The 13,362-nt window shown below is 47.9% G+C and overlaps 2 protein-coding genes across 3 annotated transcripts; both read right to left on the bottom strand.

The window, feature by feature from the left end:
* Window positions 1–4,031: 4,031 nt before the first annotated feature.
* Window positions 4,032–8,862, bottom strand: LOC130196169 (dnaJ homolog subfamily C member 13-like). 2 transcript variants are annotated; one of them, XM_056418059.1, is made up of 9 exons: window positions 8,744–8,862; window positions 7,548–7,642; window positions 7,220–7,311; window positions 6,258–6,337; window positions 5,987–6,156; window positions 5,852–5,884; window positions 5,019–5,115; window positions 4,810–4,917; window positions 4,032–4,704 (listed from the first exon to the last, which is right to left on the bottom strand). In XM_056418059.1, the coding sequence occupies exons 1-9, from the start codon at window positions 8,858–8,860 to the stop codon at window positions 4,528–4,530; spliced, it is 969 nt and encodes a 322-aa protein (XP_056274034.1). In that variant the 5' UTR covers window positions 8,861–8,862; the 3' UTR covers window positions 4,032–4,527. The 2 variants fall into 2 exon arrangements, with proteins under 2 accessions (XP_056274034.1, XP_056274033.1); XM_056418058.1 differs by having other exon boundaries at window positions 7,251–7,311; window positions 7,548–8,211; window positions 8,744–8,832.
* Window positions 8,863–9,523: 661 nt separating this feature from the next.
* Window positions 9,524–12,690, bottom strand: si:ch211-214j8.12 (uncharacterized protein LOC100000539 homolog). The gene is made up of 3 exons (XM_056420054.1): window positions 11,473–12,690; window positions 10,626–10,773; window positions 9,524–9,529 (listed from the first exon to the last, which is right to left on the bottom strand). The coding sequence occupies exons 1-3, from the start codon at window positions 12,663–12,665 to the stop codon at window positions 9,524–9,526; spliced, it is 1,347 nt and encodes a 448-aa protein (XP_056276029.1). The 5' UTR covers window positions 12,666–12,690.
* Window positions 12,691–13,362: the final 672 nt, after the last annotated feature.

Raw genomic sequence — 13,362 nt, 5'->3', positions numbered from 1 at the left:
CTTCAGAGTTGATTCGATCCACAGTTTGGGTCACAGTCCACCTCAATCAGCTCGACACCGCCGAAACATGGTTCTCTGCCATCCCTGGTTCTCCCAGCGCTGACCGCAGAGAGACCTGCAGAGATGAACCACTGGACCGAATGGTGACTTCCAGCAGGTTTATAGCACGTTTTCATACAGCGTGTTCCAACACACGCAGCCATTGTTGACACACTTACGATTAACGGAAAATGATCCGTGCGTAATGTTGATGACCGCATTCTGACGCCACGCCATCGCCGCCAGCCCAAAGCCAGCACGGTGGCACCAGGTCGCCAGTGAGCTGACAGTCTGTCATTCTTCCAACCCTTCAGTCCGACGCCTGATTAGCCCAGATTCCATAGACCACCGCTTGAGTCGACGATGAACCAATGACCATTGACTCACAAGACATCGCTGCTCACGACTCTTCAACCTCACGTGAGTTCATCGATGTCCAACGCTTGTCTGGGACACACACTTCTGTACCGCGCCGCTGACTGACTGCTGCTTTTGTTGAAAAATCACTGTTTCCTCTCACTGTCTATGCACGCAGCACGAGGCCAGTCAGTCAGCAGCCCCTTGATACAGAAGCGTGTGTCCCACAGACAAGACGTTGACAACGGTAGAGAGGTGAGACTCTTCCGAACGTTGGGATGTGACCGTCGTCCTCGTGGGGTTTAGGGTCATGAGCTTTACGGCAGTTTGGAAAAGTGGTACCGTCGGCTTTCTTTAAGAAAACGGTGGTCTGATTTAACATGGAGTCCAATGGAGCAGTTGGCTGCGTTCACGTCGCCTCAGGCTCACAGGAGCAAATGTAAGTCTGTTGAATTCCACACACACCTACACCGCACAAGATTCCCCACGCCACGTCCTAGACGGGATGCGCTCAGAGCGAGAATTGGGACTGAAAGGGAAGTTTGTTTGGGAGAATGACAGAATATTTGTCCAGCTCCTCCACTCTAGCTTGAACATTCCGTGCCACACACACCCATTGTAAATGCTGAAAAGAAGCTTTCTGAAACTTTTAACGGCGATGGCGTGAAAACGGCGTGAGCTATCCGAACGGCCAGCGGGCAAAATACAGTCCAGAATTTTGTTAACGTTACACACTTTAAATCATTTTTTTCCGTTAAAGTATGGCGAGTCAACGGGGGCCAAAGTAGAGTGTGCTCAATGATGGATGGCATTATGATGTCATCATTGATCTGTGGCTTTGAACACAGCTTCAAAGCCACAGAAAACATGTACAGTATATAAACCCCTGCTGGGAGAGAGTCCACCATTCAGTCCAGCATTCAGATTCATCTCTACAGTTTCATCTCTACAGATTCATCTCTACAGTCGGATAATGTCAACGCTCCCTATGGAACCAAACACAAGACCAGAACCAGCAATAATTCTTGGAGACCAATTTGTGCCGAACATTTTTAATCTGTCTGGACGAAGTGTGTTGAGGTTTGTCCGAAACTTGATATTTAATAGTGAGTTGGATAACAATGACCCTCTATTTACTACAGGATCAGAGATGGAAAACTCTGACCCGATGGACCTGGAGCCGAGCTATGTGACAATCTATGAACTGAACACGCAGGACGCGTTGCTGGAGGAACTCCGACAGTTGAAGGAGGAAAACCAGGCCCTGATCAAAAACAACCGGAAACCAAAACTGTGGATGGGAATCAAACTGGGGAAAGAGGAGCTGGAGCTTGAAATGCTAAAGGAGAAAAACAAGGTCCTTACGGGGAGCATCCAGACCCTAGAGATGGCGCTCACAGTGGCAGAGGAGGAAAAGCAGGTCTTTATGGAGAAAAACCTGACCCTAGAGATTAAGCTCACAGTGGCGGAGTTGGTCAACCTGGTCCTGAATGAGACAGAAATGATCCAGGAGATGGAGCTCACAGTGGCGAGGGAGGAAATCAAGGCCCTGAACAACAACAAACAGATCCAGGTGGTTAAGCTCAGAGGGGTTCAGGACGAAAACCAGATTGAAGTTGGACTGTTGAAGACGGAGCTCCAACAGATGAAGGACGAGAATAAGCTCCTTGAGGACATCTCTCTAAGACAAAAAAAAAAGAATAGAAGAATCTTTGGCAGGAGGATGGAGGGAAGAGAAATAGAGTTAGCAAAGATGAAGTCCAAAATGCAGGCTCTGGGGGACTAGGGTGGCGATGGGTAAGGAGGAGCTGAAGCCCGAGAAGGGACACGGGCCTGGAGCCGGAGAAGGGACTCGGGGCCTGGAGCCGGAGAAGGGACTCGGGGCCTGGAGCCGGCGAAGGGACTCGGGGCCTGGAGCCGGCAAAGGGACACGGTGCCTGGAGCCGGAGAAGGGACACGGTGCCTGGAGCCGGAGAAGGGACACGGTGCCTGGAGCCGGAGAAGGGACACGGTGCCTGGAGCCGGCGAAGGGACACGGGGAGCCGGCGAAGGGACACGGTGCCTGGAGCCGGCGAAGGGACACGGTGCCTGGAGCCGGCGGGACACGGGCCTGGAGCCGGGCGGGACACGGGCCAGGAGCCGGAGAAGGACACGGTGTCTGGAGCCGGCAGGACTCGGTGCCTGAGCCGGGCGAAGGACACGGGCCTGGAGCCGGAGAAGGGACACGGGCCTGAGCCGAGAAGGGACACGGGCCTGGAGCCGGAGAAGGGACACGGGCCTGGAGCCGGAGAAGGACACGGGCCTGGAGCCGGCGGGACTGGGGCCTGAGCCGCGAAGGACACGGGGCCTGAGCCGAGGACACGGGCCTGAGCCGGCGGGACACGGGCCTGAGCCGGCGAAGGGACACGGGCCTGAGCCGGGCGAAGGGACACGGGGCCTGGAGCCGCTGAAGGGACACGGGGCCTGGAGCCGGCGAAGGGACACGGGGCCTGGAGCCGGCGAAGGGACACGGACCCTAACCCTCCCAGTTGACTTCAATCTTTATTCTCTGGCGTCTCTTCCTTAAGATCACGGGCTTTTGGTTTGGGTTCTGAAATCAAAAGAAAAATGAAAGACTTTGAGGAGTCGCTTCAGGTCAGTCATTATTATCAACAGCATTATATTGTTGTTCATGCACAGCTTATGGCATGAAGAGAGTAGTGAAGTTGAAAATGGCAACAACGTGAGCATTACTTCACGGACAAGGACACCAGAAATGAATGGCACCAGTAAGGAGAAAAACGATAACAAATGTTTTTGAGGATGGAGAAAGACATCGGACAGATATTAGGACAAAAAACATTGTCATCATTATTATTATTAAACCAACGTAGAAAACAAGGTCATGAAACACAAAACCAAAGTGGGATCCGAGAGTTGGATGTGTTCTGTAATTCTTGCGAGACAGAGTTATGATCATAGTGCTCATGAATCTGTGGCCTCTCTAGAGGATGTTGACACTGGAGCCTTAGCATATGAAGTGATTTCCAAGGTAAACAAATACTTTTCTAAATTAAATTTGAAAATGATGGAAAAGAGCTCCAGAGGCTAAACAGGAGCCTTGGCAAATAATCCTTAATTTATGTTAATTATACTCAAGTTTCAAACAGAAAGTGCTTATTATTTACGGATTACACAACATAACGGGAACTCTGAACGTTCCTCCTCTGTTGACAGCAGGACGAGAAGAGACGAGATCAAATCTATTACCGCTCACCGTATAATGCATTATTGACTTCTTCTTCCTGCATCGAGTTGGAGACGCATGTGGCAATCGCTCGTAGGTAATAATAGTTCATCGCCTGGCTGAATTATAAAAAACACACCCAATGTGTCACATGAAGACGGAAGAATGTTTGGTTTTTTGTCAAGAGAAAGAAGATGGAAAGAAAACAGCATGGATCCCACTGATCAGTCCTACTTACCAGGTTATTTCTGTCCTGCTGCATTGTTTGACAGCAGTGAAACCACACAGGACAGGGTGAGGGTGGGTGGGTGGGTGGGGGTACAACACAGATAGATTATTGTTCCTCGCATCAAACATAAATCGAAACAAAAAGGGTCAACGGTCACTAAAGTACATCATAAAACACACAAAACCATCAACAAAATCCTTCATTTATTATCCGACAAATCTGCTTGATATTTATATTCTCCAAGATCACTCGCCGCCAACAACAAATATAAATGAAGCATGTGCTGTAAAAATAAAAGATCATTCGGAAACGTTCAGTGTAAGCAAGCCAATCAAAATATGTCGTTGATCAGCCATTTTGACAAGTGTAGAAAAAGAAAAAGAAGCCGGGAGGTTTCCAGGACAAGTGGGTTAAGAGGCATTGATTCAGTTTGTGGAAGAGCAGGCAGCACGGTCTTATTAATCATTTAGATGGTGCCACCAACCTCAACACCCCCCCCACAGTGTAAAAGAAGGAGATCTTTTTAACACGGCCATGTTCAGACATGCCTGGAGTGGAAAACATCTGTCTTCGCAATTTAAACATGAGTGAGAATGTGCACAAGGACAGCATAAGTCAACACACGAGCATCTCCTGAATCCACATCATATTCCCATCATAATTAGGGAGGCGCGTTCTATTCACATGGCTCAACTACCTGGAAGAGTTTAAACAAGGTGCGTCCATCAGAGGCGACCATCTCCAGCAGCATGTCAAACTGCTGGCCCTCTGTGGTTCCACTGTAGGGGGCGCAGAGGGCAAAGGTTAAGAAGTCCAGTAAGGCGCTGATGACCAGAGCTCCTGTTCCATGGTCCTGTAAAGAAAAAGAGGGAATGAGCGCCTAGATTTAGGAAACCCACGTCTCTTTCCAAACATAAACTTCTACGCCCAGTTTGCTGACAATAAAAAACAAACGTACCACGTTGGTGATTAATTTTTCGAGCAGGTTTTCCAGGAACTTCTTTGAAGACAGCAGCGAGGCCTTGTTCAGCTGCTCCTGCCTCAGGTCGTAGTCATCGTGCATCGGCTGCAAAGAAACGGCAAGATAAAAGACACACCGGAGTTTCATCTGATTGATGCATTTGTTTGCAGTTGGCTGACGCCCAGATGTTTGGGGGACATACTTACACACATAAGTGCACAGAGCATGTCTACAGCAGCATGCGTCACACTGTTGTTCCGTTTTAAAGCTTTCACGGTCTTTACTCCCAACTTTTCCCTGAACCTAGAACACACAAACATTCACAGAATTATCAACGCCACTGAAATGACCATGCCGTAAAAACGTAGAGGGTTATAAGCAACATAATGTAAACAATACAAATAATGTGTTATTTAAAATAGGTCTGCGGTTGGCCACACAAAGAATGAAATTGCTTCAAAAGCGGCTTGTTGCTTCTTTTGCTCAAAAGGGTGTCACATCCTCTCCTGCACTGAACTACTAAGTTACCATATCAAATAAGTTTCCCTGAAAGCAAAAATAAACCATTTATGTCTTTATAGTGGTCCGTGTCTTGTATAGTGGTCTGAGGGGAACACCAAGCTACTCTGGCAATGAATCATCCAGGAAAACCAATTCTCATTAGCTTCGCAGGAACAAATAATAAACAGTTAATACAGTTCCTCTCATACATCTCAGTGACCTGCAAAGACGATGGGGTTCTCAAATCTTGTGATGTGGAGGAATATAAAAGGATACAAATGGGCAAAGCAGAGAGGGGGGAAAAGATGGAGGAAAGGTCGAGAGGAATCGAGGCAGACGGCTTGACTGAACACGGTGAAGTGACATAACCTCCCTTCTGAAGTGCCTGTCTAAAACGCCTGAGATGAAAGCAGAACCGAGATAAAAGAGGAGAAGGCTGGTCGATAGACGGCAAAGAGAGACTTTGGAAAAGAGTAAAGCGGGATAAGAAACAGAGACAGGCAAAAGGGCAGACTGAGATGTATGGATTCATATTTACGTTGCATCTGTGACTCCAGACCCTTGACCAGACCTTGGAATGACAGAGTATGCCTGTTACCAGCAGCTCAACAGAAAGTACACTTCAAAGAAATAAAAGCAGGAGGACACAGGGGCATGACGGTTGAATTCTTACTTGGGCAGCTGGGTAAAGGCCTGGAAGCTGGCCTTGGAGGCCACCAGGCGTCGAATGGCCTGGAAATGGCTCTCCAGCTCCGTGTTAAGAGTCGGCAGCTCGGCCTCCTGGGATAAGAGAGCCAGGATGGCGTTGTTGATGAGCTTCTCTTTGTTCTCGGAGAAAAGACCCTGAAGAGAAGAGAGAGAGAGAGAGAGGTAAAGACGGGGAAATTCGCATGACTTCTGCTCTGGCCGACTGACATAAAAACACATGGATTGAGCACACTCACATCTTGGGTGACTGCATGCAGCACTCCACTGTAGGAGATGTTGGCGTTGAATCTGAACACTGCATCTGCAAAGTTTCCATCTTAAGCAAAGGGACGAGGAAGGGAACCATTAAACGAGAGAACACTAACCAAAGACATTTGAAGCTTTGACCTTATGGTGGCCATTCAAGTCGTGGGCAGCACGGTGGCTCAGTGGTTAGCACTGTCGCCTCACAGCAAGAAGGCTCTGGGTTCGAATCCCGGTCGTCCCGGTCGTTCCAGGTCCTTTCTGTGTGCAGTTTGCATGTTCTCCTCGTGTCTGCGTGGGTTTACTCCGGGTACTCCGGTTTCCCCCACCATCATAAAGACATGCACCGCAGCCTCACCCCGGTTCGTATGGATGTGAATGAATGTTGGTGGTGGGGGAGGGGCCGTAGGCGCTGATTGGGGGAGGGGCCGTAGGCACTGATTGGCTGCCACGCTTCCGTCAGTCTGCCCCAGGGCAGCTGTGGCTACTGATGTAGCTCACCACCACCGGTATGACTGTGTGTATGACTACTGGACTCTGTAAAGCGACTTCGGGTGCCTTGAGAAGCGCTATATAAAATAAATGATTATTATTATTAATCTCATGAGACAAGGTGTCAGGAACTTGAGATGCAAACTCTCCACCTCCTCGTCCACGGGCATGCTCAGCAGGCCCCACCTTTGCCCTCGCTGCGTGGGCGCCATTTTGTTGCCTGATGCGCGGACTCCATCGAGTAGGCTGGCTAACAAAGAGTCCCTACAGACGCACAGAGCGACAGACTCAGCTCAAAGCAATACAGAAGCGCAGTCACCGGAGAGTGCGGCAGACTCGTGCACACAAGCAAATTACTCATGTCGTAAAAATGTGGTTATTACGAGGGGAAAAAAGGCAAATGAGCTCGTTTAATAAAGCCACAGGGCCTGTAGTGTAAACACAAAGATGGGTGGATGTGTACCTTTCTGTGGAGGAAAACCTTCTGATCTGACCTGGAATGAATTCAACCGTAAACACCTGAGGGTTGTCCACGTCACAGATGAGAGCAAAAACCTGAGGGGAGACGATGCGAGAGGATGAGAGTGAGGAAAAAAGGAAAAGCACACAGACTCGGGTGTTTCCGTCCAAGCTGCTAACTTGCAGTGATGAAGTTCATACTCGATGAAACAAGACAATTGACAGCTATCTTCACAGGAGCACCACGAGACAGAACTACGTGGTTGTGGGTGTAAACATTTCAGCTTTGAGGTGACGATGACTCGGTGCCGCTGTAGTTTCTCGGTGCTCACCTCTCCAAAGGGTTTGATGGTGACGATGTTGTACGGGCCGGGTCTCGCTCCACCAGACAAGTCTCCGTCAGGGCCAGAATACGCTTCACGGGCTCCTAAGGAGAGAGACGGGTCATTCAGAGCACTAAATAGATGATATATTTGCACTCCTTTATTTACACGCTTAACAATTTGCATTGCAACTGCTGCACAACTATTTCCCTCTGGCTAAATAAAGTTTATTCGTATCTTATTTTATATATTGTACTTAAAGAAAGTGTTAATAAAGACAACTGAGAGCAAAAGTAGGTCAATACTTTGAGATTTGCTTGCGAATGAAAAAATGATAATTGCCATCAAGTTCATCATTTGACCCGAAGGCAACACAAGGGTTAAAGGTGTTTGCATGTGACACATACCCACGTGTTCTACATCAAACATTCCAGAACAATCTCAGCTCTGTAATGAGGCTCATTGTCCTCGCGCCGTGTTCTCTGGTTCTCTGACTGACAGGCTGCTAATGAGCCTTACCTGTAAGGTGGGAGGTCCTTTGTGATTTACTGAGTGTTCATTGGTTGTTTTTTCCCAAAATGTTGACAGACAAACGGATTGACCAATCACGTTGAAGGTTTCGTGTGACGAGTTCTTTCCGCCGCGTCACCCGACACGTCGCCCCTTCGTTCCTCTGTGTATCAGAGGGGGAGACGGGAGGAAGGAGAGCAGGAGGAAACCCGACTGATTCATCCACGAGTTAAACTGATTTCTGCTCCTTATTTTAGCGGAGAAATAATTGTTTTAAAAACGGAAACAGTGTAAAAACTTCAACGAACACCGGAAGTAAACAAAGTTGCGTTAAAATATTTTAGTGTGTTAACGCGGCCAAATTAATCGCATAGATTAACGCGTTAACGCTGACAGCCCTAATATATACATATATGTGTATATATACACATATATGTATATATATACACATATATATATATGTGTATATATACACATATGTGTATATACACATATATATATATGTGTAGATACATAAATTCCTCGTTTGTGTCAACATTCCTGGCAATAAAACGGTTTCTGATTCTGATATACATAAATATATGTATATATATATATACATAAATATATATACATACACATATATACACTTGTAATCTCCAGACTCGAGTGACCTCACACGAGTCGTGTGACCTCAGAGGTCAGAGGTCGCTCACCTTGCCCTTCTGTTTGAGGGGCTCGATGCTCAGGCTGTCGGCTCCGATGTCCACGATGGTTCCCAGCTGGAAGGCGTCGGCCGGGTGTGGCGCCCACACCGGCTTCCCGTCCTCCATCGCTCTGCAACACACAACACACATCTCCCTCCCTCTCTCCCTCCCTACACAGGTATGAACACACACACAACACACATCTCCCTCCCTCTCCCTCTCCCTCCCTACACAGGTATGAACACACACACACACATCTCCCTCTCTCCCTCTCTCTCCTGGAGGCCGAGCGGCGCCCCCTTCAGGTGTTGTTCAGAGCGTTTCATGGGATCATTATTGGTGGAAGTCAACGCATTGAGGTCACGGGTTCAAACCCCGTTTCAACGAGCGTCCTGGCGTCTCGTTGAAACACGTAAACGAGCCTCGCCGTTGCTCCTAGTGGACAAAACCGGCATTGCATTCAATTACAACATTAAAAAAAGGGTCAGATGAGTTTCTTCCTCCTCCACTTGCCGGCATGGTGCAGGTTCAGGTGGAGAGGCGCACCGCGTCCTCTTCCTGGTGCTTTTGGTTTCCGTTCTGCATCAAGTCTCAAATGTAGACTTGTGAAGAGCTTTGAAAACTAAAGGACCGTCTTTTCGGCGCTCAGACACGTTTCTGGATCGCCGTCCTCGTGTCCGTGACGACGTCGCCTCCCGCGCGCTGCGCTCGAGGGCCTGGAGAATGTGAACACAGCAGCACACGGATCCCTCTGAAGAGGACCTTTAATGAGACGCCCGCTGACTTCAATCAGACCTGCAGACGAGGGAGGAGGACGAAGGGGGCGCCAGAGAGTTCTCACGGCGACAGGCGGCATCGGACCCACGGCCATCAAGGCCAGGGAGCCGCTAATACAGACCGGGACCGAGGGCTATGTCCGCCGTCACCACAGTTACGAGGAAGATAAAGAAATGCTGCCACCAGGGGCGACTGTAGAGAAGTCTCTGCTTCATGTGGTAAAGCTGCATTCTCTCTCCTGACCACCAGGGGGCGACTCCTCTGGTTGTATAGAAGCATATGCTTCATGTGTTAAAGCTGCATTCTCTCTCCTGACCACCAGGGGGTGACTCCTCTGGTTGTATAGAAGTCTATGCTTCATGTGTTAAAGCTGCATTCTCTCTCCTGACCACCAGGGGGCGACTCCTCTGGTTGTATAGAAGTCTATGCTTCATGTGTTGAAGCTGCATTCTCTCTCCTGACCACCAGGGGGCGACTCCTCTGGTTGTATAGAAGTATCTGCTTCACGACCAGCATTTCTTCCAGCATATAAAATGCAAATAAATTGTTTTTACACATCACATTAAATAAAAATAAATAAAACCCTTGTGGCCAACTGAATGAACTCCTTTCAGACTTGTATTTAAGGTCCTATAGGAATAACATGGTTGGATTTGAGAACAAATTGCAGTTTGTCAGTGAAAAAAAACAGTCTGTAAAATCAATGTTTAGCATTGAATAGGAAGTAAGAGTTGTAGTCATACGAGTTGAGATACGAATGTAATTGACATGGTAAAAGGTATGCATTGTATTTTTATCTGAATAATTGATTTATCCTCCTTCACGTCCACCTTTAACAGTGTTGCTCCCGTATGGAAGCCGCTCATCTCTTCACAACCAGACAACTTGGACTTTACTGGACGTCTCGCAGTTCAACCACTCGAGCTGACTGATCCGCCAGCAGTGACTCACATCTACATGATTGAGTCTCTTGCTCCGTTGCATTAAACTTCTCACTGTTATCATCTTCACATCAGTGCGCGGCAGGTCAATACGCTGTATCCGTCCAAGTGGCATGGGAGGTGAGTTTGTGGAATTTGCAAAGAGATACTGGTCCAAGTCCATTACGTAGTACATCCTTTAAAACGCAGTTCAGAGGGCAGGGCAGGGAGACCAGTGAGAGCTTCTCCAGTAAAGGAGAACCAGCCAGGAGACACTTGAGCACCCTTCTCAGGGACATCCAGGACATGACGGGCTTCATTTGGCTGTGCTCATAGGAGAAGCTTGAGACAAAGAGATAGACAAGAAAGATGGATTATTACGAAGTAGTAGTTATTGGTCATGGTTCGATGTAATTATACCTGCTAGGAAATAAAATAAAAATTTGGTAAATGACACAAAGACAGTCTTGATAAAAGCTCAACAATAGGAACTATTGAGTTTTAGTGAAGATAACTAACTAAAACTAACTGGATTAATGTCCGTGTTCCTCTTAGTATACAGATGTGCTGGAATAAAATAATGCAGAAATTCCTACACATATCTTAAAAGAAAACCAAAGTGTATACAGCATTTCTCATCTGCCTTCCTAACAATCAATTTGGTTGACTCTTGTAAAAAGCAATAGTTTTCTTCATGCATATTATTCTAACAACAAACATAAATAATTTATGGGAAATTCCACTTCCCTTTTAAACTTACACAGCAAGTTCAGAGGTCAGAGTCTGTGGCACTTGTTCAGTAAGGTAGATGCATGGATCTAGACCACTTCCCTTTTAGTTTTACTTAGATACATATCATAGATAAGTTAAGAGATAGGTTTATGTGAAATAACAGGATTTTCCATGCATGGCACAGCATGCCATGTCAAAGACATGAATGCTTGTGTAGTCCGCATCGGGAGCAAACTGTAAATCCACCATCTCACAAACACGGGTCATTAGTTCCTCGTGTACTACGTAGCGTATTTATAGTGGCCTTACTTGAGTGTGAGAGAGCAGAGGTTAGGCAGCTGCGGAAGATCTGGGTCGTCCCCCTGATCCTCCTCGTCTTCTGCTCCCTGTGGGGCAGTGGGAGGTTCGGCAGAGATGAGCAGATCTCGGAGTCTGGGACAGACCTCGATGACCTCCAGCAGAGGGGTGTGCGGGCTGGTTTTCACCCCCTCCAGGGTGAGCGAGACCAATGAGGAGCCTGCAACTCGCAAGGCAGGGAGGAGGTCCACCAGAGGACCGGGGTGGTGGACTGAGAGGCGACGCAGCTGGCCTGCCCACGACTGGAGGCCTGCGGCTAACAGAGAGCCCTGGCTGCTTCCTCCAGCATTTCCAAAAGGATCGACGTTCACAGATATGGAGTAAATGTTTGGACATGCATTGCTTAAACTGTCTAAAGAGTCACATGATAACACCTTGACATCCTTCAGGCGCAGGAGCAGGCGTTCATCACATGACAAACTCCGTCCTTTCTTGATGTCCTCTGTTTGGTTCTGGGAGCAGTTTGGCCCTTCATCTCTTACTGCATCTTCCTCACTCTCACTACCATACCCATCCAATAATACACTTTCCCCCTCCTCTTTTTCACCTGCTGTTGCTCCTTCTCTCTTTTTCTTGTCCATGCCTTGTCTGAGTCTCCACTCCCTCCACACCTCCCCCAGCCTGGGAACTCCTTCTCTGTCAGTGAACTCATCCGTCTGGTTGAACTGTCGGTGCTGGACGAGACGGCAGGCCTGTGCAAGGTCCTCCAAGGCCACTCTCTCCAGGCTGGGCAGGGAGAGAAGGAGGTAGGCTGCGGCTGCCAGAGAGTCTCCCTCTTGTTCCCTAAATCCAATATCCAAAGCCAGCAGGCTGCTGAGGGGGAGAGGAGACAGGGTTGCAGGGCAAGAAGAGGAAATACAAGTCTGGGAGGACAAGAAGGAACCCCCACCTCCAAGAGGAAGAAGAGCAGCGGGGGAAAGGGAATGACAGCGGGATACGTCCAGATGGCGCAGCAAACGGCAGCGATGGGCAATCGCCTTGATGACACATCTGTCACAAGGTGTACCGGCCAAAGAGAGCGAGCGCAGGGCTGGAAGACAGCCGAGGGTTTCAGACAGGACCTTTGAGGACAGCTGCTGGCCTCCAGATAGGTCCAAGCTCCACAGACCCTGAGACAAAAAGGAGGGAATACTGTATAAAGACATTAAGGAACTAGAACGGGCACTCGGTAGAGAGCATAGCTTCGCATATCACAACATTGTGCATTGAATTGTGAACATGTTGGCATTAGTTGCATGCCAATTGGATAGAAATTGACCGCACTATGGTAAAAAGAAGATTTTTACCTTTTCATGACCTTGACCTTGACCTTTGACCCGATCGATCCCGAAATCTAATCAAATGTGCCCCGGATAATAACCAATCATCCCACCAAATATCATGCGATTCGGTTTAATACTTTTTGAGTTATGTGAGTAACACGCATACAAATAAACAAATACACGGCGATCAAAACATAACCGTCCGCATTTTCAATGCGGACGGTTATGTCAACAGATCGTTGATATTTTATTGCGTTCAGAGGATATGGGCCAATTAACATCTAAGAGGTGTGGCCTAATATGTAAAGGGTCCTAACTTCCAAATCACTTGACCTGTCCTCACCAAATTGCTAGCCTATGTCCACATGGCGTCCCGAAACGTACCTTATTTTTTTCAGAATATTTTAACATGAGGGGGCGCTGCAATCAATCCCTTAATATGATATCGTGGACATCTGAGCATAGACAAATTGAAAGTCCACCTCCCCTTGTTCCACGTGCACTCTGTTTTGTGGTCCAACCATAAAGTAATGCTTCATTTAAAAAAATTTAAAAAATATGGAGTCCATCCATAAAGATG

This window comes from Pseudoliparis swirei, chromosome 7, assembly GCF_029220125.1.
Source record: "Pseudoliparis swirei isolate HS2019 ecotype Mariana Trench chromosome 7, NWPU_hadal_v1, whole genome shotgun sequence".
NCBI lineage: Eukaryota > Metazoa > Chordata > Actinopteri > Perciformes > Liparidae > Pseudoliparis > Pseudoliparis swirei.
This window is presented reverse-complemented; position numbering and strand designations above follow the sequence as displayed.

Coding starts and splice junctions, on each gene's coding strand:
- LOC130196169 (XM_056418059.1), bottom strand. CDS start 8,860: ATGGAGGACGGGAAGCCGGTGTGGGCGCCACACCCGGCCGACGCCTTC. Junction 5,116..5,851: donor TCTGGAGTCACAGATGCAAC/GTAAATATGAAT, acceptor TGTGTGTTCTAG/GTTCAGGGAAAAGTTGGGAG. Junction 4,705..4,809: donor AAAAATTAATCACCAACGTG/GTACGTTTGTTT, acceptor TTTTCTTTACAG/GACCATGGAACAGGAGCTCT.
- si:ch211-214j8.12 (XM_056420054.1), bottom strand. CDS start 12,665: ATGTCTTTATACAGTATTCCCTCCTTTTTGTCTCAGGGTCTGTGGAGC. Junction 10,774..11,472: donor CTCTGCTCTCTCACACTCAA/GTAAGGCCACTA, acceptor CTTTGTCTCAAG/CTTCTCCTATGAGCACAGCC.